Below are 27906 nucleotides of genomic sequence, written 5' to 3'. Positions count from 1 at the left end.
GGGCCCAAGGTCTGGCAGGGATGCAGCAGTAACTACCCTGCCTGGCAGAGGGGAGAGGCAGTTGCAGCCAAGCAGCCAAGCAGTGTCAGACTTGGAGTTAAACAGACTTGAGTTCCGGTCCCGACTCTGCCTTCATGGTGCGATTTTGCGCCTGCGCACGTGTGTGTGTACAAGTTACTGACCCTTTCCAAGTCTCTATTTTCCCATCTGTACATTGTAGATAATAGCAAGGCTGTTGATCAGAGCTGTGTAAAGATGAAAAGAGAGAATGCACTCCTTTGTGGAGTACTTGGCGTGTAGTGTAGTAAATACTTCCGGGAGGTGGGGTGGTGGTGGTGGTGGGGATTGTTCTCAAGCTCCTCTGCATGCCCACCCCTGCAACTTTATACGTGAGGAAACGGGGGCCAGAGAGATGAAAATGGGTGCTCCCATCTCACAGGTCCTTAGTCTGGGGCACGCGGCACAGAAGGCGCCCAGTCAGTGCGGGGAGGTGGGAACAAGGGTGCAGGCTGAGGGGTGACACACAGCCAGCCCCTGGTCCCACAGCTTCCACGCAGGCTCCCGCAGGCCCCTGCCACCTCTCCTAGGGCACCCCATCTAGCCCTTGGCTCGGGGATGGGGGGACCCACTCAGGTTTGTCCCCTCCCCCCCTGCAGGCCCTACTCAGCCTTGCAAGAAATGCTGGAATAAAAAGGCAGAAACACCTCCCCTCTCCAATTTACAAAGCACTTGCCATTTGCTGCCTCCTTTGCACCTCAGGACAGCTCTGTGAAGTACTCATTGATCTCATGGTATGGATGAGTCTGGGGGTGCGTGGGGGTGCTTGTTGGTGGACATGTGAGTAACTGGGTGGAGAGGAAGGAAGGAGCCTGTGGCCTCCATGCTTCTGAGGCAGGTCTGGGATTCATCTGCAGTGCCCCCCACCTCCAGAACCCACTGTCCCACACCACCTCCGCTCCCCACATTTCCGTTTCCCCAAAGAGAGAAACAAAGGCTGCTGTTGTCTGTGGTATTTTAGGAAAGACAGGTGCCCATCCAGCCAACTGCCCTGTCTTAAATGCACAGCACTTCACAGTTAGCTGGGTGCTTTTGGTTTTGGGACCTCCCTTAAACCTCACACTGCTCTTGGATGGCGGTAGGGTGGGGGTTTTTGTCTTTTTTTTTTTTCCCCCCCCAAAGAAGAAACAACTTCAAAATCCCTGGGTGGCTCAGTGGTATAGCGCCTTGCCTTCGGCCCAGGGCGTGATCCTGAAGTCCCGGGATCCAGTCCCGTGTTGGGCTCCCAGTATGGAGCCTGCTTCTCCCTCTGCCTGTGTCTCTGCCTCTCTCTCTCTCTGTCTATCATAAATAAATAAATAAAAATCTTAAAAAAAAAAAAAAGAAGAAACAACTTCTCAGTGACTTACTCAAGGTCTCAAGACCTTTGGACAGAGATCCACCCATGCCTCAGTTTCCCTAACCAAACAGGCAGTTGTAATCCACTTCCCAAGCCCTTCTCACTCTTGTGGTGGAAGCAGGGCCTGTAGTGTAGATGGAGGCAGGAGGCCAGTGCTCTGTGGTTCAGAGCTGGGGGACCTTGGACAGGACTTGGGAGTACTCTGGGCTTGGGTCTCCTGTGTACCTTGCCAGGGACAACGCCTCAAATATTTGTCCAGGGGACAGAGGAGGTACAAATGGGAAAGTATTCAGAAAATGCCCTGGCCCTGGCTGGGTCTCCTCAGGCTTCTCAGTGTGACAGGGGAGTTTTCAAGATGACCTAGCTGAGGGTAGGTGTCAGATTTCAGACAAAGTTATTTTTACCCTTGGGGTAGAGGGAGGCAGGTGATGTTTAGGCTCTTTTCTAGAATGGGGTGAGGGGGCAGGGGTGGGAGTGGGGCCTCTAAGTGGGGAAACTCACCTGACCTGATGGCTGGCAGTCTCCCTGGCCTACATGGGGTGACACTAGTAGAGATCGGGGACCACTGAACAAATCCATTCTTTTGGTCCACAGTGAGCCAGGCATGTGGACACCAGGAGTAGAGAGACAGGGCTCCTGCCTGGTGGGTCTTCTGGTCCAAGCTACCCAACTACTCCCACAATTCCGTGAACATTGTTGGAGTGGACAGCATTAGAGAGGAGAGGTGTATGGTGCCAGGAGCATGAGAGTGCAGGATAGGTAATGGATCTGAGGGGTGAGTAGGCTTTGCAAAGGCAAAGAGTGCTCCAGGCACAGGGGCATGTGCAAAGGCCCTGCAGCAGGAGGTGTGGCAGGGCAGTCTGTGGGGCCTTATAGGTCTTGGTAAGGAGTTCTTTCTGTGAGCCAAACCCTTCATAGTTGGAAAGAGTCTTAGAGACTAAATGTCCCACTTGGGAGATGAGAAAACTGAGGCCTAGACAGCTAATAATGAAACCTATCATTTTTTTACCAAGCCAAACAGGCTTGCTTCCAGTGTTTTTTTTTTTATTAAAAAAAATTAAAAATTGGTATTTGGTATTTTATATTTTATTTATATTAAATTAGCAGACTTACCTGATATTTGTTTAAAATGGTTTCTCTTAAGAATTAAAAAAAATATGGAGCACCTGGGTGGCTCAGTGGCATCAGACTCCCTATAGGAGCCTGCTTCTCCCTCTGCCTGTGTCTCTGCCTCTTGTGTCTCTCATGAATAAATAAATAAGATATTTTAAAAAGGAATTAAAAACAATTAAAGTGAAATATATAATTCACGATTTTCTTTCTTTCTTTTCTTTCTTTCTTTCTTTCTTTCTTTCTTTCTTTCTTTCTTTCTTTCTTCTTTCTTCTAATTTTATTTATTTGAGAGAGAGAGAGCATGAGCAGGAAGGAGAGGGAGAAGCAAACTCTCCATGAGCATTGAGCCTGATGGGGGGCCCGATCCCAGGACCCCAGGATCATGACCCGAGCCGAAGACAGACGCTTAACTGACTGAGCTACCCAGGTGCCCCTAATTCACCATTTTCAAGTGTATAGTATAATGGAACTTCTGAACTATGTTCACGTTAGGCAACCACCATCTCTGTTTGGCTCTGAAACATTTTCATCACTTTAAAGTAAAGCCCCTTAACCCATTACAAAGGTCGTCTCCTTTCCTCCCCTTCCCAGCCTCTGGCAACCACCAGTTGGCTTTCTGTCTCTACAGGTTTATCTGCACTGGAGATCTTACAGAAATGGAACCACAATATGTGACCTTTTGTGTCTGGTTTATTTCCCTCAGCATGATGTTTTTGAAATGCCTCCGTGTTTTACGTATGGCGGCTTCATTTCTTCTTATGTCTGACTAACGTTCCATTGTATATGTATATACCACAGTTTGTCTATCCATTTATTCATCATTGGACGTGGACTGTTTCCACCTTCTGGCTATTGTGAATAGTGTGGCTATGAACGTGGGTGTGTGTACATTTGTTTGAGTCCTTGTTTTCAGTTCCTTTGGGTCTATACCTAGGAATGGAGTTGCAAAGTCATATGGTGTTTCTATGCTCGGCTTTTTGAGGACTGCCAAACTGTTTTCTATCGTGGCTCCAACATTTTCTCTTCTCCCCAGCATGATAACAACAATTGTTATCGTGCGTGATTTTGCTTGTAGCCATTCTAGTGGGTTCACAGTCTTTTATAATCCTCACTGTAAGCTCAGGTTCTTTTATTATCTCCATTAGACAGATGAGGAAACTGAGTCATGGAGAGGTAAAATAACTTGACCAAAGTATTCTGGGGAGGATGAGCTGATAAAAGTTCCATTTATGTTCAGTTTTACAGGAAGACACCAAACTGAAAATGGCTCATGAGGCTGTTCGTCCAAAGGAGGGATGGGGCTACTCTAAGGAAAGCTTGTCCTTACCTCAGGGTTTCCATTATGCTCATACCCCTCCTCCCTGCCTCATCAGATTGGGGACATAGGGCATAATTAGAAGGCTGAAGGCCCTTCCATCCTCCTCTTCCATACTGAGAAAGCATAAGAGCTGGCTGTCAGAAGAAGGAGGAAGCCCAGTGCGTGATCAGCCCACCCCAGACTGTGGGCTCTGGACTGAGACTCAGGGTTGTGGCCTCTGTTCTCCTTGGTCACTGATGGGCTGTGCAGTTTGGAAGTCATTTACTTCTTCTCTCTGAGTCTTAGACTGGAAGAATTTTTTCCATCTTCCCCATCACCAAGGCCCAGGAAAGTAGAGATGTACATGTGCACTTTGGCTGGTGGGTCTGGGATTGTCTTAAAAGTCTACCTTGCTGCTCACAAGCAAAGTATCTGAGTTTGCTCATCAGTAAAATGGGTAGAATAACAATGCCTCACAGGGTAGATGTAAAAATTACGAGATGATACATATGAAATTTCCTAGCGTAGAACTTGATACGTAGCAGGTGTTCAATAAATGTTAACTAAGTGAATGGCATATAAGAAGTGCTTACTACAAAACACTGGTTTAATTTTCTACCTGTCCCACCCCATAATCTTGAAAAATGTCAAGTGCCAACACAGCCTATAGCCAGAAGTAAAATGAAGATGTTTGTAGAGGTCATTGGGGACCATTATTTATCCTATAGAATGAAAATATGATCCGATGTTATATGATGATCAGAAACCTATGGAACAGGGCACCTGGGAGGCTCAGTTGGTTAATGTCTGCTTTGGCTCTGGTCATGAACACAGGGTCCTGGGATGGAGCCCCACTCAGTGGGGAGCCTGCTTCTCCCTCTGTTTCTTGTTCTGCCTCTCCCCCCTACCTTGTGCTTGCTCTCTTTCTGTCAAATAAAGAAAGAAATGAAATCTTTTTAAAAATTAAAAAAAAAAAACTTATGGAACAGCCCATTGGTGTCCTTCTCCCAGCCCTTAGGCTAGCTTCATGGATGAGAGCTCTCTCTTTATCTATGCATTTGGGACCCACTGCTACCCCCTTTCGCCTCTTTTTGTCTGCTGGGAACCCCAAGGCAAAATGCAAGTCTCTGTGGCAGCATTTTTGTGCAACTAGATTCCTAACATAATCCTCCCTTCCCTTATTCAGTTCCTTAGCTTTGTTTGCATTTTGGCTCTGGGTGCATGTGGGGTCTGTGTGCTGTGTCTGTGCAGGCTGCTGCAGAGCCTTTTTTGGGAGGGAGGTAGGGAATAGGCCTGAAGGGGAATTTAGGATGTTGACAAATGCTCCTGCTTTGCTGTTGGGGAAACTGCCAGGAGGACACCCTGGTTTCTCTGAGAGGCTGGATCTCCCTTTGTGGGGACAAGCTGTCTCGTTTGTATAGCTTCTTTCACTGCTCAGAGTGACCTGGCTCAGACAATCAGGCCTCTCATGGGGCCTGGCCAGTGGCACTTAGGGTAGGCCAGATCTGCTTCTCCCTGCCCCCTCAGGACCTGCCTTACCCACCCCTCAGGAAGTGGGGAACTAGGAATGTGGGCTTTGCAGTCTCCTACCCAGGCTGGAATTTCTGTCCCACTGTCACTGGCTTCTTGAATTCTCACAGCAGCTCTCGGAGGGGCTAACACCGTCTCACAGGGTTGCCGTGAGGTTCTGGTGAACTCAGTTGAGAAAGTACTACTCAGAAGCTCAGTGTGAACGATGTCTGAGTCTCTCCTGGCTATTTTTCTGTAGAAAGACCAAACTCAGCTTTATAATGCTAACAGTAAGTGCTCCACGAATGTTGGCCATATGGTGGATGTGTACTAGGAGCCTCAAATACTCAATCTCGTTTAATTTCATCCCATGATGATACTTAGAGGTAGGTTTTATAATCCCATTCTTACAGATGAGGAAACTGAGGCCCCCAGAGTTTGAGCCGCTTGCCCAAGGTCACACAAATTAGTTGTAAAACCGGACTTGAACCCAGGCCAGGCCAAGCCCTAAGGCTGTGTAGAGACAGTTTCAGTCATGTCATGGTGGGTCAATTGAGAGGTCACCGCAAGCCTGCTCCTCTCTTCCAGGACAGGTGGGTCTCTCTGTTCCAGGCCCATTGTTCCAGGTGGTTCCTGAAGGCACTGAGGTCTCTTTGCTGGCTGGTCTCAGTTTCCTGGCTCCTCACTATAGGCTACAGGCTTATATGGTTCCTGGAGACTTCTGGGCCCTCTCCCTCTGACTCCACCTAGCACTTTCCCACCTGCTTCCTTTGGCCCCAAGGGTCGCATCACCCAAGACATTGTCATTCCCTAGCCTTTCCTCCTGTTCTTCATGTCCTTCCTGTCCCTTAAACCATCCTTGTCATCAAGCCTAAGCTCTAGGGCCACCCCATCTCTCATGCTTTCCTTCCTTTTCTTCTTTCATAGGTGTTTATTTGGCACCTGCTCTGTGGCAAGCCTGAGTCTGTCCCTGTCCCGTGAGAATGGCTATGTGATGGGGGAGGTGGCTCACAAAACAGTGACCACATAGCGTGGTCAGGGCTGTGATAGAGACAGATGAGGCTGTGGGGCCAGGGAGGCCCTAACTCTCTCTGGGGAAGAAGGAGGAGGAAGGGCTCACCTGGCACATGGGGCAGATAAAGGGATCTTAGGCAGAAGCAGCACCCACATCGCGGGGGGATGGAGCTGGTTGAGAGTAGTGCTCTGAGGGATGGCATATGGTCTAGAGCTTGGGAGAGCAGCTGTGGGAGCCACAGAGTGGGGACTCGATCAATCCTGACAGTAGGGAGTCTTGAGCAGGGGAGGTGTCTGGTCAGGCTTGCTCTTCAGAAAGGTCTATGTGGTCCTCAGGTCAGAATGAAGCCCCACAGTGGGGGGAGTTATAAAGACTAGACCTCGTGTCCCTGCAAGACAGGCTACTGAAAGTGATGGTTGCTGTGTTGGTGGTTTTGCTGTTGGGAAAGATGCCTCTGGAAATTGTGGAGGCTAGAAGAAGGTGGAGAGACTGGGGGCCTGTGGACAGGCTGTGGAAACAGTTTAGTGAGCTAGCAGTGCCTAAGGGGGTGCTGAGTTGTCAGGGTAAAAGGGACACTGAGGGTTTAGGGAGGGTGGGTCACTGGGACAAGAGGCAATCCAAGGTTAAGTTTGTTCATGTGGGGCTGTTGTCACATCATGTAGAAGGAGCCCTGGCTCAGGACAGTTCATCCTGGCACCTCAGCTATGACCCAGGACTGTGCGTCAACCTCCCTAACTATGAAGGATTGGATGAAGTGGCCTCTCCTTCTGTGACCCGGCAGGTCTGTGACATGGCCGTGGCCCAGGAGGAGGGACACAGAGCCCGTGGAATAGCCAGCTGAGTCCTAGTCTGGATGACCAAATCTGGCCAGGTCTGCTGTGGTCTGGGGCCAGTGCAGGCACATCTACCATCTGAGACGACACGTCTCTGACCCCCAGATGCCCTCTCCAGCTTCATAGTAGGCTCTGCCCTCCCTGTCAGCTGTATTGGCTCAGCCTGGCCCAGCCGCTCCAGGCCCTGACTTCATCCAGGGCCTCTGCTCTCCCCGTGACTGGCCGTGGGAGGAGTGGCCTGGCTCTGGCGCCCCATTGGCCAAACTTTGTCTGGGCTGCTCACGCCCCTGTCTCCCAGGCTGGCTGCCTGCCCACCTTGGGATGGGAGGAGGGCCAGCCTGGCCTTCCATGACGTGAGCAGATTGCCATGGAGCCAAGGAAAGAGTTGGAGTCTGAGAGGCTGTGCCTGGGGCCCCTGGTGCTGCCCTGTCCCCTCTGCTTGTGCTCTAGCCCAGGGGCTCTGTGCCCCTCTCTTTGATGAGAGTAGAGGATGGCCACAGGGAGTCTCATTCCTCAGTTCCCTTGGGCGCTCAGCCCTGCTCAGAGAAGCACAATATTTCCTGTCTGACAAGGTGACAGGACTCCTCAGCTTTCTCAGCAGACATGTCAGCTAGGCATGCAAGCACCCTGCAGGGGCAGAGTCCAGAATCCTGAAACCAGGACCAGGGGTGCCTTAATGATCGGCAATCTCCCTCTGCACCTGCTTGCCCAGTGAGTGACACCTGAGCTTCAGGAGAGGCGGGGACTTGCTCAGAATCGCATAGCACCAGAGGGACAAGGCTAGGATTTGAACTCAGGTCTGTCTCTGTTTGTCCCTCCACAAACCTTTGATGTGGTGCTACTGTGTGCCAGGCCCTTCTAAGCCTGAGTACTAGAGTAGGAGCTTCTTAGAAGGAATGAACCAATTTATCTTTCTTCTTTCAATATTTGGTCCAGGGCACAGAGGAAGTGCTCAGTGAACGAACGAATGAATGAATGCATGCATGAATGAATGAACAAGGCAAAGATCTTGTCTTTTCTAGGCCTACAGAGTTCAATGGGACGGTAGGGACTCCTTTTCATAGAACAGAAAATAGGAGGCTGGTGAGAGTGGAACTGACAGGTCAGAAGCAGAGGGAGCACTGAGACTCAGATGTCCCAGCTGCTGGTCTAGAGCTTTTTCCATCCTCACTTTCCTCCTCTGTGAAATGGGGTTGACAGTCCTCACCCTCTGCCTTCCTTGTGAAGAGGTAGATGTGGAAATCGGTTTATAAAGCAGGGATGTTGTGTGTAGGGCTTCCCTGTGTGCATGCCTGGAACTGCCTGGAAATCCCATATGGTCTGCTGTCTTTCTTTTGACCACTTACCCTTTGCATATGGCCTCCCCCATTTCCCTAGCTTGCTCTACGGCTTTCTGGAATGTTCTGCCCAGGACTCCGGGCTGTGGGATGGGTTTGGGAAGGGTATGGATGACTGGAGTCTGCCTGCCTCCTCCCCCTACCATCTCCCACACCCAGAAAGGCAGCCCCACTTCCACATCTACACAGGCCCCAATGTACAACAGGCCAGAAATGCCTTGGCAGTGGTTACCATGGTGACGTGTCCTGCTGTTTGGACCACAGCGGCCTGCCAGATACCTGCAGGAGCCTGCAAGCCTGGCACCCTGTGGCCTTCTCCCAGGCTGAGCACTCCTGGGGCTGCCCTCCTTTCTCTCCTTCATGCCAAGCACTGTAGCTCACACCGAGGGGCTCTCTGGGGACCCGTAAGCTATTCTGGGTCAGACAGGCCTGGTTTGAATCCCAGTTCTGCCACCCGGGGCGGCAGGGGTGGGGGGGTAGGGGTGGGTCAGGGACCTTGAACAAGTCGCTTTGATGTGTTTTGAATTTATTGAATTGGCTATGGGAGCCTCATGGGGGAAATGATCCAAGGAGTACAGATCCCAGCACAAGAGCCATCCTTGTCCCCGTCTGCAACTGTGGCAGGGTCAGTGTTGGGTTGTGGCACTGGTTGCTTGCTGCTGAGTCCAGGCCCAGCCCCAGGTGTAGACAGTGTAGTGTGGTGGGTAGGACCTCAGACTTTGTAGCCAGACCTTGAGTCACAGCTGTGTTTTGCCACTTCCTGGAGCCTCACCTGTAGAGGGAGGGTAACAAGGAACCCACCCCAGGGGTTCGTGTGCAAAGTTCTTAGAAGACTGTTTGATGCTTGATAAGTGTTATATAAATGTTGGCAGTGACTGTTATCACTGCAAGTGCACCGGCCACGAGAATTGGAACTCGTGTCATTTTTCTCACACAGGCAAGTGTACTCAGCTCTCATTCATAGCCTGTTAGGGAGAGCGGGCTAGAGAGGCAGGAGGCCCCCTTCCCCATCCCACCCTGTCCAAGGTACTGCCAGGTTCTCCCCACCCCTCTGCCTGGGGACAGACAAGCTAGGCCCTGAGCAGAAACTCCACCTCTGATTCATAAGCTTGAGGATTTTCTCTGCTGCGTCTCCAGCTGGCAGCTGCTGTGGGCCTGGCCTGGATCAGACAGCTGGTCTGTCAAGGCCCAGAGCCCTTCCAGTCAGTAAAGCCAAGTGCTAAGGACAGATGAACACCCAACGGAGGTGCTGCCTCCGAGGTCATCTGAAGAATGATGGAGCCCGAGCAAAGGCCTGTGGGGGGGGTGGGCAGCGGAAATAGGAGCTGCTTCTTGGAACACTTTATTGGGAACAAATCCCCAGACTTGACTGCTAGAGGGCTCACCAGGCCTCCCTGCATAGAGAGGGGGAATCTTTCCAGAATGAAGGTCAGTCTGAGGCAAAACTGTAACGAGCTGGCCCACGAGCTGGAGGGAGGGCTGAATTTCCCTCCCCCTCCCTCAGGTCCACGGTTCTGCTAACGTGGAGTCGGTGGCCAAAAGGAAACTGGGTGGAAGTGGCATCCGGGGAGCCCCCCTGGGGTCTGAGAGCCCAGGCTGGAGGTGACGGCCACTCTTGGAGTTGGGGTCTGGTGGGAGGTGGCCCTGGGGCGCTCTCCGCTCTCCCTGAGGCACTCAGGTCTGTCCCCACCTTTCGCCAGGGCATCGCCTCTGTGTTCTCAAGCCGCACGTCCCGGAAGTCAGCCTCCCGTGCAGAGAAAGACAGCGGTGCCATGGCAGACGGCGAGGGCTACCGGAACCCCACGGAGGTGCAGATGAGCCAGCTGGTGCTGCCCTGCCACACCAACCAGCGTGGCGAGCTGAGCGTCGGGCAGCTGCTCAAGTGGATCGACACCACGGCCTGCCTGTCCGGTGAGCCTACGCCTGGCACAGCAGTCCTGCCACCGGAGGCCCACCGCGCGGAGGAGAGGCCTTGGTTATCAGAGGTGGCCACCGTGGTTCCCCCACGGCCCCCAGCACCGCACTCATCCCGTTCTCCACTCATGTTGTTCCACTGGCCTGAAATGTCCCTTACCACGTCTTCCCACTCAGCTCGGGCCACCCTCTCTCCCCTGCACTCCACAGCTCCAGTGCTGTGAGCCGGGGCCCGGGCTGCCTGCCGATTTTATGATCTTATCGAGTGGAGCTGAATGGAGCTCCTTTCGATCCTTGGGGAGCCTGGGTATTCCCCGACCCACAGGGACCCCATAGTCCAGTGGGGTGACCCGTCTGTTCCCTGCTGCTCCCCAGCACGCCTCAACGGGGGCTGGGCCAGAGGCAGAATCAGTCAGGTCTGTGGGAGAACAGAGCAGGGGCTCTGACCCAGCCCTGGGTGGGGAGGGATTCCAGAAGGAGGGATTCCAGAAGGAGGGATTCCAGAAGGGTCAGAGTGACTCAGGCAAGGAAACAGAGGTGGGGGAAGCCGACAGCAGAGGCATGACGCCTGGGAGAGCTGGGAAGTACACTAGCCCATGTGATCATTTAGTCATCTAGCAGCCGCTCATTGGGGGTTACCGTGCACCAGGCACCATTCCCTGGATGGCAACACTGCCGTCCGACAGGCAAACCCTTCACCCTCAAGTGGCTTGCAGTCCCCCAGGAAAGAGAGGTGCCACACAGACAAAACTCAGATAAAGAAACGGGGTCAGGGGGTAGTCATCGAGGTAAGATAAGGGAGGGTAGGGGTGTCAGCCAGGAGCAGTGGCCTTAGCTCAGGCCCCCTGATGTTGGCTCAGAGGTCTGGTGCCATGGGGATGCTGCTAACACGCGGCTTTCTTCCGACACCAGCTGAGAGGCACGCTGGCTGCCCCTGCGTCACTGCCTCCATGGACGACATCTATTTTGAGCACACCATTAGGTAAGTGGCTCCTCCTGTGTCTCGGTCCCCCTGAGCTGCCCACCACAAAGCCAGGGCCCCTCCCCCATCTCCCCACCTGGTGGGCCCGGGAGCTGCCTGGAGTCCTGGACAGATGCTCAACCACTGCAGGTGCCCCAGCAGAACTCCTTTTTATTACTTTTTTTTGTAAAGATTTTTATTTTTTTATTCATGAGAAATATACAGAGAAAGAGAGAGAGAGAGAAAGAGGCAGAGACATAGGCAGAGAGAGAAGCAGGCTCCATGCAGGGAGCTGATGTGGGACTCGATCCCGGAACTCCAGGATCACGCCCTGAGCTGAAGGCAGACACTCAACCACTGAGCCACCCAGGCATCCCATAGAACTCCTTTTAAACATAACCTCAACATCATTACTACACCTACACAAAATTAACAATAATTTCTCACTAATATCAAATATCCAGTCTGCTTTCAGGGGCTCACTCTGTCTCCTGATTTTGTTTTTATTTTGTTTTGCTTTACAATTATTTTTGTTGTTCAAGAGGCAAATAAGGTTGCAGTTGGTTGCTATGTCTCTTAAGTCTTTTTTATATATGGGTGCTACACCTCCCCCCAGCACCCTGTTTCCTCACCATTTCTCTCCCTTTCTTCCTCAAAATTTATTTGTGGAGGAAACCTGGTCATTTCCCTTATTGAGTTCTCCATCATCTGGGTTTTTCTGTTAGCATCACTGTGGTGCCATTTAACATGCTCTTCTGTCCCCTGACAGTAAACTGGTTGTGGGGAAGGGTTTGTTTGTGGTAGCTGCCTCTCTTTGATGTGAGGAAGACCTGGAGGGGGTGTAGGGGAGCCAGAGGTTTGAGGGGGTCACTGAGGAGGCTGGGCCGTGACTCTGGGGAAGGAGTTGGTTTTGGCTTGAGGTGAGTGGATGGAAGAGAATCAGGAGGAGAGGAGAAGCTCAGGAGTCCAAATGAGTGTCTGCTTGACTTTGGGGGAAGCCAATGAGGAGGAGATGGGGAGCAGGAGGAAGGTGGGAGAGCAGGAGGATGAAGAGGGAGAAGAGGAAGAGGAAGAGGGGAGGAGGAAGAGACACAAATCTCTTTTTTTTTAGTACCATAGAAAATAGTTTGTTGTTTTTATTTTAGGGATCATGGAAATCCTCTCCTAATTTCTTATCATGAAAACTTTCAGAATTATAGAGACATTGAATAGTGCAATGGTCACTACCAGTGAGATTCAAGAGTTAATGTTTCTTGCTAAATATGCTTAATCTATATATGGATAAATAAATACACATACTTCTCTCTCTCTCTCTCTTTTCTCAACCATTTGAAAGTAAGTTGCAGGCACCATGATACTTCATCCCTCCACATGTCAGCATGCATCTCCTAGAAGTGGCAGTCCCGGCCGTGCCTATTAGGACTGTGAACAGAATAAACAGAAGCGGACAGGTCCTTGGCAAACGTGAGCTCCTGTTGTTTATGGAGCTCCTGCAGTGGGGCCGGGCCTGGCACTGACTCTGGCACATCTCCTCTCGCTTGACACTCAGTAGTTGTGCTTCTCTGTACCTGACAGACAAGGAAATAGGCTCAGAGAGGCAAAGTGACTTGTCCAATGTCATGCAACTCAGTAGTGTGACAGTCATGCTAGAGCAGGCCTATGTGGCTCTTCTCACCGTGTCTGCTGTCACCCTTTGACAGGCAGGCAGGGCCCTTGGAAGGGACCCCTCCTAGCTCTGGGGAAGAAGAAATGAGCACTGTGCTTTCTAGGTTTGTGATCCAAGGCACAGAGAGATGAAAGGACTTGCTCAGGGTTGCCGCGGCCCCTGTCTGGGGCCTCCTCATAGTCTATCATCTGGTCGCCCTCTGCTGCTTCCAGTTACGTGCAGAGCAGGTGAGGTGGCTCCTCTAGGGACTCTGATTGTTTACGTGGACACAAGAATTATTCCAGAGGGACAGGCTGCAGCTGGACAGAGTAGGGCCAGTGTAGTCAACAGAACAATCTAGAACCCTGGCTCTATTACTTTTTAGCTGGGTGACCTTGGGCAAATGGCTCACCCTTTCTGATGTTCAATCCCCCTAAACCTACCTGTCAAGCTTATTGGAGGCTCCAATGAGGTTATGCATGGTGCTAGGCACAGAGTAGGCATTCCTTAAATGTGTCTGTTCTCCTTCCCACCCTCTGTGTATAGTCCCTTGCACTTAGTAGGCCTTCAGCAGATGTGGGATGCATTAATTCAGTAGGCCACTATTTATGGAGGACCTACCCCATGCTGGGTGCTAGGCCTTGTAGGGTCAATGGAGAGCAAAACAGATGTGATGCTGACCCCAGTGGAGCTTAGGAATTGTGGGGGAGACGGAGGCCCTAGGCCTGTCTGTTGGGAGGGTGAATCTTATTGAGGGACAGAGGGGCAGGGAAGGTTCCCCAAGGAGGGGACCGTGAGCCACAAACAGAGAAAAGCTTGAGCACTCACCAGGCAGGGGGAGATGAATGAAATTATGCCTCTTCTCTCAGTCTCCACTTCCCCCCCGTAAAAGGGGGTGCTAAGGCTGTCTTGCCAGCTTGCTTTGGGGACTCAGTGACATTGCCAACGTGAATAAGGTCTGCAAGCCATGACATTGCCCTGCCACATCCCCTCAGCAGAAGCCCTGCAAGTATTTGGGGCCCCTCTTCCTTTCCTTTATCCCCCTGGAAGGCCCACTTCCTGCTTTTCTCTCCCCAGCATCGGACAGGTGGTGAATATCAAGGCCAAGGTGAACCGGGCCTTCAACTCCAGCATGGAGGTGTGTGGGGTGGTTGCTGCCTGGGGTGGGTAGGTGGGTGGCTGGGTTTTCCTCCCCTCACTTCCCTTCTCAGCCCCCAGCCTGGGCACACTCACACTCACAGGGCCCTGGTTGAGGCAGCAGAATTCTGGAACGGCTGGCAGGGCTGAGAGGATCCTCAGGATGTTCCTGTTCAATACCCCATAACACAGAAGGGAACACTCATGGCCAGGGATGGGAAGAGACTTGCCTCAGGTGACCAAGTCACATAGATTCCAACCTGAGATTTGACTTTCAGCCTCCTGGGTCTTCACACCTAACCTCAGACCCTCTTTGGCAGCCAGGTGGTGGCGGAAAGTGGTGAAGACAGCCGCCGGGCCTGACCCTGGAGGCAGCAGGGCTGGCGCAGGGAGACCCCTGGACTTCAGCCCATTATTAGCTCACCTCCCACAGCCTCTGTCTCTCCATCTGTGAAATGGGAGCATGATTCCTCTGCTGCAGGGTTCTTAGGTGAGCTCTGTGAGCTCTGGGGGTGGGTGGATGGAGGGACTGTTTCCCACCTGTGGACGCCAGGCCCAGGCAGCTTCCCCTAGCTGGGCCACTGAGGCTGGGAAGGCAGAATCCTGACTGCCTCTGGGGACCCTCAGGCCACCCTCCAGGTGCCTGTCTTTTCAATCTAGCTAACATTTTACTTTCTTTAAGTCGTTTCCTAGACACAGTCTCATTTTCATTCTCTCTGTAACTCTGACGGTAGGTATGCTCACTCTCTATTCATTCATTCATTCATTCATTCATTCATTCATTCATTTAGCATGGGGCTTGAACTCACGACCCTGAGATTAAGAGTTGCATGCTCTACCAACTGAAATAGCCAGACACCTGTGCTCACTCCCATTTTATAGATGAGGAAGCCAAGAACCAGAGAAGGGAAGTAACTTGCCCAAGGCTGTCCAGGGATCTATCCCAGGTTTCTGGCCTCCGAGACTCTGGGTGATACAGAAATACAAGGCCTGGCCTGGGGTGGGCCTTCCTGTCTCATAGGCTGGAGGTCCATTTTCCTCCTCACTCCTCCCACCTTTTTTTCCTCTCTAGGTGGGCATCCAGGTGACCTCTGAAGACCTGTGCTCTGAGAAGCAGTGGAATGTGTGCAAGGCCTTGGCTACCTTTGTGGCCCACCGGGAGCTCTCCAAGGTAGGAGTGACACCTGGCTGTTCCCTGTTGCTGGGCCACCCTGGTGCCTGTCATGGTAGGCTGGGACCAGGGCGGTGAGGTGGGGGTTGGCGGAGGGGTGAAATGGGGTTCAGGGAGTTTACAGCCCTCAAAGAAGCTCCCCTCAACTGTGGTCAGACCCTAGGCACCCTCCCTCTGTTTCTCTCCCACCTCTCCCTGTGCATCTCACATGAGGAGTCTTCAGGTCTCATCATTCCCTTACATGTCCCGTAGACCACCCCCACCCTAACCTTGTGCCTTTGCCCAAGAAAGGGGCCTGGGGACATTTGGAGGGTTATATATCAGTCAACATGGAGATGGGAAGATGGGGACGAGACTTGTAACCATCCAGCAGCAGCCCCAGGTATGCCATGAGGCTGGGGGCACAGGCCTTCCTGCTTTCAGGAGACCCGTCCTCAGCATCCCCACCTACCCTGCCCACAGGTGAAGCTGAAGCAGATCACACCACGGACGGAGGAGGAGAAGACCGAGCATAGCGTGGCGGCTGAGCGCCGGCGTATGCGGCTGGTCTATGCAGACACCATCAAGGACCTCCTGGCCAACTGCGCCATTCAGGGTGGTGAGTGGCCGTGGGTGGGGAGGGCAGCTGGCACCCTGAATGCCCCCCTTTGTCCTAGGCCCCACTGGGCAGAGGGAAGAAGGGAGTCTCCTTGGTACATGCACTTACTGATCTGATGGCCCTCTTGCCTCAAGGTCTCTTTCAGGGAAAGGCATGTTGGGCCCCTTGCTCAGCTCCCAGGAGCTGTGAAAATGGAATTAGGACATGAGGAAAGCCCTTTGTTGTCCACAAAACCTCCCTGGGTCTCTAGGATTCAGGGTATTTGGGAAGGTACTATTGAGCATGGCTTTGAGGACTTTTTTTTTTTGAAGGTTATTTGTTTATTCATGAGAGACACACAGACAGAGGCAGAGACATAGACAGAGGGAGAAGCAGGCTCCTTATGGGGAGCCCAATGTGTGACTCCATCCTGGAACTCTGGTATCAGGCCTGAGTCGAAGGTAAAGGCTCAACCCACCCAGGTGTCCTGAGGACTGTAGGATTTTTTAAAAGGCACATACATATATAAGCACATATATGTATATAGATAGATAGATAGATGGATACACACACACATAAATAATATAGATGTAGATATACATATAGAATAAAAAGCAAGACTCTCTCCTATCCAGAATCCAGGCCCCCTCCAGTTACTCATTTTGAGGCACCTTTCCAGAAGATTCCTTGCATATTTAAGCATACTGTGTATTATTTAGCTCTCTCTTTTTACCCAAGAGCAACATACAGTATATACTGCTCTGTATCTTCTTTCCCCTTAAAGAAGAGAGATTGTTCATCTTGGAGATTGTTCTATAGCAGCACACAAAGATCTCTTGTGCACTGGCAGGATTTTGAGAGATGGAGAGATAAGGAAAGGCTTTCCTGACAGAGAACACAGGCTGGGCAAAGGCCCAAAGGGGTAACCTTGGATTCACTCACCAATCTCCAGAGCAGTAAGATGTGTCTTCCTTGAGCCCCAGAGGAGGCAATTATAGGACAATTCAAATGTGGTTCAGCTGCCCAGAGTGGGAAAGAGTGAGGGGAAGCCGCTGGCCCCAGTAAAGCAGTGAAAGGGTCTCCCAGGTCCGTGTGCCTTATGTATGCGGGCTCTGGGGGTGTGGCTGGGGACACCTGGCTCTTCCTACTGTCCTTGAGATGCCCTGGAGCCATCCGTCCACTGCAGCCCTCCTGAATCCCTCTTGTCCTTATGTATAGCCCTCCTACCCAAGTCCAAATGCCTTAGTGAGGCATCTGGGCCCCTGGCTGCTCACTTAGCTTCACCCAGTGCTGTCCTTTGACTTGCCCTCAGCTCCAACTAAGCCAAGGCCTGATTGCTACCTGTGACAGTCCTACCTGCCTGTCTCCAGATCTTAGCTCAGCACTCCCCACCTCCAGCTGTCTGTGGCACCTCCAAGCAGCCTGCAAGCCAGTGGGAGGCCACCTTTTTGATGGATCCTCCCTGACGAGGTCTCTGTCACTGGTGGAGGGGAGATGCATGGCACCTCCTTGGGTCAGGGTCAGCAGTTGTTCCTCTGACCCCTAAAGCCCTGCCCACTCTTGGACCTCTCCTACTGAGGGCTCTGATTTCCCCTGAGTGACAGGGCCCGTCTTGTCAGAGAGAGGGGAGAACTATCCTGAGAGTCTCTGTCTCCTGAGTTTGGTGCCAAGTGCTCTAGAATCATGATCACACTTCATCTTCACCATCCTCCTGGGTTGGGTCTGACGTCCACCCTATACCAGTGAGGAAATGGAGGGTCAGAGAGGTCCCTGACTGTCCTGAGTCGTTCAACCTGTGTTCAGACCCACCACAAGAGAGTGTCCCACCCACCGCCCTGTGACAACCTGACCTCCGTCCTCCTGAGTCCTGCTCCTCATCCAGGGACGGCACTCTCGGTGCTGAGTCTATACAAGCATCCGGGTGACTGATCACGCTAGTGGTGGGGGCCCCTGGGTTTGCCCCTTGGGAGGGTCTGTCTTTGGGAGCTTCTCCTCATCCCATTTTCCTCCCTCTTCCCTTGCCGGGTCAGATCTGGAGAACAGAGACTGCTGCTGCTTGGTGCCAGCTGAGAAGACCCGCGTGGAGAGTGTGGAGCTGGTCCTGCCCCCCCATGCCAATCACCAAGGCAATACCTTTGGGGGCCAGATCATGGCCTGGATGGAGAACGTGGCCACCATTGCAGCCAGGTGAGGGGAGAGTGCGCTGCCTCCGCTCCCCACCTTTCTCTCCCTCCTTCCTTTGGCTGGCTTCCTCTAGGGGAGAAACCCCAGCTTGGTGTTGGCATTCAAGGCTTCAGGAGCTTGGCTGTTCTGTTAGGGTAACCTGGAGCTTTCAGAAGCCAGAGAGGAGTGATTTTTCTGTAAGCTGGCCATTCCTTCCTTGACTTAGAAAGCCCTCCGCAGTCTTCATCACCTGCATGGGAAATGCCAAGCCCCTGGCCCCGTGCTAGGACCTCCCCTTGACCTCACCCTGCCCGCTGTCTTCCTGTATCTTATGCTCCCAGCGAGTCAAGCCATTTGCTCTTCCCCATTCCCAACCCCTGTCTTTGCTCCTGCTCTAACCTCTCACTGTGCCACTTCTCCTTTTGGTCTGCTAAAGTCTACGAAGCCTCTCTAACTGTTCCCTTCTCCCTAGAGGTGAAAATAATTCCTTCCCTCTCCTATAATTGCTACACTTGTCTGTAGATTGTTTTTCTCTAAATATTAGGGTGTTTTTTTTCATAACTATGTTAACAGACGTTCACTGACTGACCCTAATACCTCGATGACTTTGTGTTTGCTGTTCCCTCTGCCAGGAGTGCCTTCCTCAACCCACGTCTTTCTATTACTCCTCAGCTCTAAAGAGCCTGGCTCAAGTGACCCCTCCCCTGAGTTCACCCTGGGGGACACAGTGCATAAGCAATGACATTTTGGGCAGCTCAGTCTCTGTGTGCCATAAGATCTCAGAGGGGGATCACAGCTCAGATAGTCAGGGAAGGCTTCCTGGAGAAGAGATCCTTAGCTGAGCCTTGAATGACAAGTAGCTTTGAGTGAGTGGAGGGCTTCTAGGTAGTAGAAGCAGCAGGTGCTGGGGTGTCAAGGTTGAGGGAAAATAGGGAAGGGATTTACCTCAAGCCCTGGGGTAAATCTGTGGCCTCAAGCTCAGCTGCCTGCTAGCCATGCATAGACCTGAGTGTTCTAAGATGTGAAATGGGACTGCTGTTCTGTTCCTCTGGGCAGAAGTGGGTCAGGTTGGGTGGGAGGAGGTGGGCCAGAGGACAGTGCATGTGGTTCTGGGCTGGGTCTATGGATGGGGTAGGGGCAGAAGCTGGCCCAAGCCTGTGGCTGAAGCACTGGGGTATTTGCCCTGTCTCCCCGACCCCGGCTTCCTCCAGCCGGCTGTGCCGTGCCCACCCTACGCTGAAGGCCATTGAGATGTTCCACTTCCGGGGCCCTTCGCAGGTGGGGGACCGCCTGGTGCTCAAGGCCATCGTCAACAACGCCTTCAAGCATAGGTAAGGGGTGGGACCAGGGCCCCCTGGAGTTGAGAGCTTTTCCTGACCCAAGAAGGGGCCCTTTCCCCTGCAGATGAGCCCTGTGAGGTCTAAACCCTGCCCAGCTGCCTGGCCTCTTCACCATGGCCAAGGTGCAGCTCTGCTGTTCTCTCCTCTGGGCTCCCCTGTCCTGCGGCCCCTGCGGCCTCAGATCAGCCCCATGCTCAATGTGCCTGCCTCTCTTCCTGGCTCCTGCCTCTGAGCCCACCACACTATACATGCTCAGATCATGGGGCCACCTCTTGCCAGTGTTCTGTCATATATCAAATCCTTTCCCACCTTTTCCCTAAAACAACCATTAGTTCCCAGAGGCCTTAATTTGGAATGAATCCTGATACATCCAAGGAGGCTTACTTTAAATATGTATCTTTGTTGGGGATTTCAAAGATCATAATTTAGTTGTTAAAAATGAGGGAGCCTGGCTCCCTGTGTTCGAGATCCGCTCTCCTTTACTGGCCATGTGGCTTGAGGCAAGTTACTCAACATCTCTGAACTTCAGTTCTTTTTTAAAATAAGTGTTCTATCATCTATCTATCTATCTATCTATCTATCTATCTATCTATCATCTATTTTAGGGAGAGAGAGAGAGAGAGAGTCTAGGGGTGGGGATAGGGGGCTGGGGTGAGGTTGGGGGAGAGACCAGAGGCAGAGGGGGAGAAAGAATCACAAGCAGGCTCTGTGCTCAGCATGCAGCCCCACGTAGGGCTCTGTCTCACGACCCTGAGATCATGACCTGAGCCGAAATCAAGAGTCAGACACCTAACCAACTGAGCCACCAGGTGGCCCCCACTGAGCTTCGGTTCTTTTGCCCTCGCTATTACATCACAGTTGTCTTGAGCAGAATGCCAGAGAAAACGTTCAGTGAAGATGATTATTACTGTGCTCGTCATTACTCAGTATGTCCCTCACATATTCTGCTGCTATGTGGAGGGTGGGGCTTCAGAAAACCCTGAACTAAGGACCACAAGGCCCACCTTTCAGTCCAGCTTCCCTTCCTGGCTGTTGTGGGACCTTGGCCCAGTCACTGTCCCATTCTGGGTCTTGGTTCCTCCTCTGCATCACGTCCACATGCTTAGAGCTTCCTAAACTAGGGGACTGTGTTTTTATGATTAATGAAGATGGATATGCAGAAACAGCAGCAATTGAGCTTTATCAGGGGCATGGCTGTTAGAGCCCTTGTGAAGATGTGCGTGATGGACATTTTTTCCCAATTAGGCTCTGCATCCCCACTTTCTTGCTCACATCCTGCCATAATCCTTTGCAGTTCACATGTTGTATTATATATGTGTGTGTGTCTACATGTATATGTATATGCACATGTGCATAAATATTACATTACACCTTATATGTACATATGCATGTATATGTGTATATATGTGTTTATTTATTGCCCCATCTCCCAGCTGTTAGCCCATGAGGGCATAGACCTAATCAGTTTATTCATTTCTGTGTCCCCAGTGACTAGCATAGGGCCAGGCATGTAGGAGCTGCCCATAAACATGGATGAAAGGGACCACCTGGGTTTCCTAGCAGAGGGATCCTGACCTGGGCTGCTCGGAGAGCTGCAGGAGTGTGCGTGTGTACACATGTGTGCATGAGTACATGTGTGTGTGTGTGCATGTTGGGGAGGGGCATGGGCTCAGCAAGGTCTGTCCAGCACGGAAGCAGCCGTCCCTCTCCTTCAGCATGGAGGTGGGTGTGTGCGTGGAGGCTTATCGCCAGGAGGCTGAGACCCATCGGCGGCACATCAACAGTGCCTTCATGACCTTCGTGGTCCTGGACGCGGACGACCAGCCTCGGACACTGCCCTGGATTCGGCCCCAGCCTGGGGTGAGTGGCACCCTGCATCCCCACCAGCTCCCCCACCCTCTCTGCCCAGGGGGATGGTGGGGTCTGCTAGCCCCTGACACATCTGGGGGGTGATGGGCTCAACTCTGCCCCTCTGCAAGAGCATGGCCAGCTCTGGCTGCCCTGTGATCCCCCCAGAGATGCCCTTTGTGCAAGGCAAGCACCTTGGTCTGCCTGAAAGAACTAGGACCTTGTGTATGGACCTTGGTCAGTTAGGTGTTTATTTTTTTTTTTTTTAAATATTTTATTCATTCATTCATGAGAGACACACAGGGAGAGGCAGAGACATAGGCAGAGGGAGAAACAGGCTCCCCATGGGGAGCCCGATGTGGGACTCGATCCTAGGACCCCAGGATCATGACCTGAGTCAAAGGCTGACGCTCAACTACTGAGCCACTCAGGTGCCCCTCAGGTGTTAACAGGCATTCATGCACCTGCAGAGTTGGAAGAGCACTGGCTTTTGGGTCAGATGTGGGTTGGAACTCCACTCTGGCACCTTGTAGTGGGTGCCCTCTGCAAGTTTCTAGTCTCCCCCTTAAAGTGGCTGTATCTGCATTCCTGCCTCACAAGGGTGTTGGGGGGTGTCTGCGGGACCCTGGCCCTGTGCTTGTCTAAGCCCTGTAGGCACTCAGTAAATGGTGACCATTATGAGGGGGAGATGACGGGAGAGCTAGAAGCATATAAACAGGAGTCAGGTGCTGGAGTTCAAAGCCTGTCTCTTAAAAAATGCAATCTTGTGCCTCCTGTGGGCCAATTCTGGGCTTCCTTCTGGGGAGGCCAAAGGATGACTATGGAGAGGCACTCCCTCTGCCTGGGGAGGCCTGCCCTGCCTGCCTGCCTCACATGCCTGAGAATTGGCTGTGAAAACCCCCCATCCACAGCTGGACATTGACAGTGGCGGCAGGGGTGGGGCAACGGGAGCAGGGGAGCCCGGCAGGAGAGGTGCAGCATATAGTTGATGAATGCCTCTCAGGCCTATGCAAGTGAATGCTCATGAGTGGGGAGACATTAGAAGCGGTGGTGAAGAGGGTGGGCTCCGGGTCAGGCCATCAGGGTTCTGTTCCTGGTCCCACTCCTTAACCCTGAGACCTTGGGTAAGCCACTAACCTCTGTGCCTCAGTTTACTCCTCTGAAAAATGGGGGATACAATGAGTACTGACTCTAGAGGGTTGTTGTGAGGCTTATTTGACATTTTGCATGGACATGCTTTAGAGGACTGCCGGTAACAGCAAGTGCCCAGGAAATGTGGGTTCTTACTGGTGCTGCAAGTACCCTTTGCGATGCCCCTGTGCAGAGGAGGATAGTGGAGTCCAGTGAGGGCTGGTGTTGTTCCCAAAGTCACTCAGAGAGTCTAGGGGAAGCTGAGGCTGGAGCTCAGAGACTCAGCACTTTCCTGTCCAGTTTGCTTGGACTCTGGCTGCCCTGATGAACCTGAACTCCACATTTGGGGCTACAGGGCCTCCTTGAGCCCTTCTGGAGCAGACAATAACACAGGAGTGGGGAGGAGGGCACAGGTGGGCCTGCATCACAGCTTGTCCCTGTGTCCCTCCCCAGGATGGTGAGCGGCGCTACCGAGAGGCTAGTGCCAGGAAGAAGATCCGACTGGACAGGCAAGTGTGGGCTGGGTGGCGGGAGGGGTCACAGGTTCTGGGCTGTCTGCCTGTTTCCCAGGCCCCAGGGCCTGGCATTTCTTCAGTGCTGCCCTTGTGGTGGGCACTGGCCGGGCCTTTTACATCCACACAGCCTCACTAGCCGAAGGTCTTCCTGGCCCATCGTCCAGGTGAGGACACTGAGGACGCGGGGTTATGTGGCCACAGGCACACAGATAGGAATGATGGGCAGAGTGAGAATTTGAACCTGGCTAAGTCCAGCCATTTCTAAATCCTGGGTTCCTTCCATTGACTCTGATGCATGTTGGGCAGATGAAGAAAGGTCCTGAGAGGAGATGCAGCCGCTCAAGATGCATAGCCAGGTGTGCACCACGGCTTCGAAGCACATGACGGCCCCTAAAGTGCTGGAAATACTCTGGAGTTTGTGCTAATAGGAAAAGTGTGCCTCTACGGAGAACTTACCATAGGCCAGCCCTCGTCTTCATGACGACCCCTCCCAATCCCACTGTTTGGAGGAGGCTGCTGAGCACGGCGGCCAAGCTGCTTAGCCAGAGAGTCAACTGTTCAGCGAGGGTGCAGGGCCCAAGCCTCCCCCTGGCACCCTGCTCCTGGCCTTGCTCTGCTTCTGAACGAGGTTGTAGGCTCTCAGCTCCTGTTTTCTGTGTGCCCAGCCTGCCTCCCTGGCCAGACAGGAGTCCCTCGTCCCTGCTGGGCTGAGCACAGGGAGAGAAGTCTTCTGAAAGACATGGGCTCCCCAGGGACCATGGTTGTCGTCTTCCCTCTTCCAGGAAGTACATCGTGTCCTGTAAACAGGCAGAAATGCCCCTCTCTGTCCCCTGGGATCCCAGCAACCAGGTAAGGCCTCTGCTCTGAGTGGACAGTCCACAGGCCCACGCTGGGGGCGGCGGGGAGTAGGACGCTGATTCTCCCTTCTTGTCATAGTGGGTTTGGAAGTAGGCCTGAAGGGGACCGGATACTATGTCATGCCTCAGGGTTGGCACAGTCAGCAGAGGGCTTTCCTCTGTCCCTGTTTGGTAGGAGGGGGGCTGAGGCCCCGAGAGGAGGGTGACACAGTGAGTTTGTCCTGAAGCCCAGTGCCCACTCCCCACCCCACCCCCTTCAGGGTCCAGTGTCCTCAGCCCCAGTTCTGCGTGGCCGTGGCCCAGAGCCCCCACGGAAGGGGAGAAGGTGAGGCTTCTATGTGTGCTCTGTCCAGGTGTACCTGAGCTACAACAATGTCTCCTCCCTAAAGATGCTCGTGGCCAAGGACAACTGGGTGCTGTCTTCGGAAATCAACCAGGTAGCTGACCCTACCTCCAGTAGAGGTGGCCGATGGCAAGCAACAGTTCTCTCAAACTGCTTATGTCGAAAGGGGATTTCTTTCTTTCTTTCTTTCTTTCTTTCTTTCTTTCTTTCTTTCTTTCTTTCTTTCAAAGATGTTCTTGTTTATTTATTCATGAGAGGCACAGAGAAAGGCAGAGACACAGGCAGAGGGAGAAGCAGGCTCCCATGGGAAGCACGATGGGGGACTCAACTCGATCCCAGGACCCCGGGATCACGACCTGAGTCAAAGGCAGACACTCAATCACTGAGCCACCAAGGTGCCCCAGAGATTTCTTAAAAGGAGTTGGATGAGACCATGAAACCAGTGCAGTTACAGAAACACAACTGCTCCCACAGGCCCTGGAATGAACCCCCAAATCTTTCTCTGCTGCCCACCCACCCTTTTGCCCTCAACCTCTTGTCTCTGTTGTTCTCTGCCCTGCTGCTTCTTCCCCCTCTCTGCTGCTTCCTCCCTGCTGGGATGGGGCCAATGCACAAGCTTGGGCTGAGGTAAGACATGAGCCCTGCCCATGCCCTGGGGACAGTCACTTCCCCACCGGTGACATCTGGGGCTTGGAGGACCCATTCCACTGTGGCCTTAGTCCCTGCTTCCTAACGTACCCTCCGGTCCACTCTGCTGACTTCTCTCAACAGCCCATTTTCACAGGGTTGGGACCAAGGCTCAGAGATGTTGAGTGGCTTTGTCACAGTCACACAGCAAGTCAGTGACAGCCCTGAGTTGGTAGCCATGGCCTCTGGCATTGGAGTCAGCCCACCCCACTGCCCAGCATGGCCTGGGGAGGGGACATGAGAACGAGGCTGTCCTCTGTCCCACACAGGTCCGCCTATACACTCTGGAGGAAGACAAGTTCCTCTCCTTCCACATGGAGATGTTGGTTCACGTGGACACAAACCAGGCCTTCCTGCTGCTCTCAGACCTGCTTCGGAGGCCCGAGTGGGACAAGCACTACCGGTGAGGGCTGAGCCTGGGAGGGCGGGGTGCCTGGTGGGGAAGCTGGGTCCCCGGGTGTCCCTGGCTGAGCCATCCCCCGTTATGCTCAGCACCTGCTGGCCTTTAGTCAAGCACGGGGGTGGGGGTGGGGTCGGGGGGATTGTAGTTATGAGTCAGGTGGGTGTCAGAGTCAAGGGCATTCTAAGCTGTCAGGGAAGAGGGACTGAACGGGTCACTTCCTTTCTAGGCCTGTTTTCCTCCTCTTAAAATGGGCACTTGAGGTGTAGGTCATGCATTTGCACTCAGGCATAGATCAGTGATTTTCAAAACCGTGTTCTGTGGAGTTCTGTGTCCCCACAGGAGGCTCAGGGACCCCTTGTGGAGGTTAGAATGCTGAGCAGGCGGGTGGGTCCCTCCCAGCTTCAGGGTAATGGAGGGAAAGGCCGGCTTGATGAATTCACCCCGGCTTGATGAATTCACCCCGTTTGCCAGCTCTTCTTATGGATATGTGCATGCAGATGTTATTTTTGAATGTAGTGAGATACTGAATATAAATGTTATTCCTATGAATACATTTGTTCCCTGAATTTACTGAGTCTTCATGGGAATATTTTCGTCCCGAGTTTAGCCAAGGAAGATAAATCTGTTCTTAGGAAAATAGCCAAAATTTCAGTATGTAATATGAGAATGTTAAAGTTGAAACTGATATTTTTTTCAAATCCCTTTAAAGTCATTTTCTGTTGTGCCAACATCCTAGTTTGGGGGGGTTCTTTGGTTATTTCTCCCATGGCTGCTTACGAGGAGCCGATATTCTTGAAGGATATCCATGCATGTGGGTCTGCACGAGTTGATTTTTGGCAAATTGCCTTCCCCTTCCTACCCCCACCTATCTTACCAGAGTGTACCTACTTGTGGCTCTTTCTACACAGCTTTCCGTTTAAGGGTTTGGTGCACAAAGGCTGTTGCTTTGAAAAGTCTTGGTTGGGGCGCCTGGGGAAACTAGTGTCTGCCTCTGGCTCAGGTCATGATCCTGTTGTCGGGCTCCCTGCTCACAATGGCTCAGTGGGCTCCCTGCTCAGCGGGGAGTCTGCTTCTTCCCTCTCCCTCTGCTGCCCCCCCTTGCTGTGCTCTCAAATGAGTAAAATCTTTTAAAAAATTAAAAAGCCTTAGTCTAGGTGACCCCAAGCCTATTGGCAGTGACATTCTACAAAGCTGGGAGGTAATTGGTGGTGGATGTTGGGGGCATTGGGCCTATAGTAGGAAGGCATTTTTTTTAAAAAAAGATTTTATTTTGTCAGTTAGAACAAGCAGGGGGAGCAGTAAAGGGAGAAGCAGGCTCCCTTCTCCCTATAAAATGGGGATGCTGGGTGCATCTATGGCATCGGCTGCTGTGGGATTAAATGAAACAGTATGGGAAAGCCCTGAGAACAGCGCCTCGCTCACAGCAGGTGCTCATAACCGGTAAACCCTTGCACATCCATGGGGAGCATGTAGCCCTGCAGACATACGTAGCCACCTGTGGGTGCATATCTGTGTGTGTACATGCAGCCCACAGGTGTGTTTGTCTGTGCCTGCCTGTTCCTGTGTCTGCATGCATTTGCCTGTATACATGTCTGTGCATGTTCCTGTGTTCATGCATGCCTTTGGCCTGGCCTTCCTGCCCTCCTATGGCCCTGCTGAGCAGGGGGTATGGTGTCCCCCAGACATCCACTTGAGAAGGCTGAAACATGGGAGGGCCTGGGCAAGACAGGCTGTCCCAGGAGCTGGTGTGACTCCCTTGAGTCCTGACCTCTGGACCTCCCTATAGGAGCGTGGCGCTGGTGCAGCAGGTGGATGAGGATGATGCCATCTATCACGTCATCAGCCCTGTCCTCAGCGGCGATGCCAAGCCCCAGGACTTTGTGATCCTGGCCTCTCGGCGGAAGCCTTGTGACAACGGGTGGGTGCCTGCCTGATTGGGGGCGGGGTGGCGGGCAGGGCTCATCTTCCTCCTTAGGAGGGGACATCTGCTTAGACTCAGCTCTTTGTTTGCTCTGGGACTCCACTTGACACCACTTGGCTTTTCTGGGCTGCTGTAGCCTTGCTGTGGCTAAAATGAAGACGGGGATAGATCTCCCCTCTGGTCACTTGTGCTCTAAGGCAGGGTGGTCTCTGTCTCTGGGGTGGTGAGGCTTCTTCCTCCACCCCAGGCATGGGCAGACCCTTGCTCGTGTGGCCACCACCTCAGCCTCTGCCCTCCGAAGGCCCATGTTGATCCAAGAATGGCAAGGCTGCCAGCTGGGCCACGGCATCACTTCTTCTAGAGACAAGCGGGTGCAGAAAAGTGAAGCATGAGATTCCAAAATAGGTGTCTCTTTGGGCGTCTGCAGTGTTGGGGCTTTGTCAGAGTTTATGTGCCTTAGACTCCGGTGAGGGTGTCTGTGTTGAGGGGACTCTCGAGCCTGAGCTGGGCAGAGCAGGCCCTCACCGACTCCTTTTGGGACCTTCTCTGCCCTTTCTCTTGCTCCAGGGACCCCTATGTCATTGCGATGAGGTCAGTTACACTGCCCACCCACCCTGAGACGCCAGCATACAGGCGTGGGGAGACCCTCTGCTCGGGTTTCTGCTTCTGGAGAGAGGGGGACCAGCTGACCAAGGTGAGGCCCACTGTTCCCTTCCTCCTCCCTCCCCAGACTCCCCCCAAAGCCACAGATGCATGTCCAGAGCTCGGTGCCGTGGGCTCAGTAGATGCCATA

The 27906-nt window shown here is 52.8% G+C and overlaps 1 protein-coding gene across 5 annotated transcripts in view; it reads left to right on the top strand.

Annotated features, from left to right (window-relative positions):
- ACOT11 (acyl-CoA thioesterase 11) overlaps window positions 1–27906 on the top strand; it is an 88381-nt gene that overhangs the window by 55734 nt on the left and 4741 nt on the right. For 4 of the 5 annotated variants that reach the window (XM_072730836.1, XM_072730838.1, XM_026007012.2 and 1 more), the window contains 14 exons: window positions 10201–10411; window positions 11327–11396; window positions 14098–14158; window positions 15230–15328; window positions 15791–15926; window positions 17936–18092; window positions 19280–19399; window positions 21124–21268; window positions 22841–22896; window positions 23685–23751; window positions 24113–24196; window positions 25059–25192; window positions 26979–27110; window positions 27681–27807. In XM_072730836.1, coding sequence (XP_072586937.1) covers window positions 10201–10411; window positions 11327–11396; window positions 14098–14158; window positions 15230–15328; window positions 15791–15926; window positions 17936–18092; window positions 19280–19399; window positions 21124–21268; window positions 22841–22896; window positions 23685–23751; window positions 24113–24196; window positions 25059–25192; window positions 26979–27110; window positions 27681–27807 — 1599 coding nt within the window. Of the gene's footprint in view, window positions 1–9675; window positions 9929–10200; window positions 10412–11326; window positions 11397–14097; window positions 14159–15229; window positions 15329–15790; window positions 15927–17935; window positions 18093–19279; window positions 19400–21123; window positions 21269–22840; window positions 22897–23684; window positions 23752–24112; window positions 24197–25058; window positions 25193–26978; window positions 27111–27680; window positions 27808–27906 lie in introns of those variants that run through there. The other variant, XM_072730837.1, reaches the window with a different exon arrangement.

This window comes from Vulpes vulpes, chromosome 12 (genome assembly GCF_048418805.1).
Source record: "Vulpes vulpes isolate BD-2025 chromosome 12, VulVul3, whole genome shotgun sequence".
Lineage (NCBI taxonomy): Eukaryota > Metazoa > Chordata > Mammalia > Carnivora > Canidae > Vulpes > Vulpes vulpes.
Note: the sequence above shows the minus strand (reverse complement) of the source record. Positions and strands in the feature narration are given on the sequence as shown.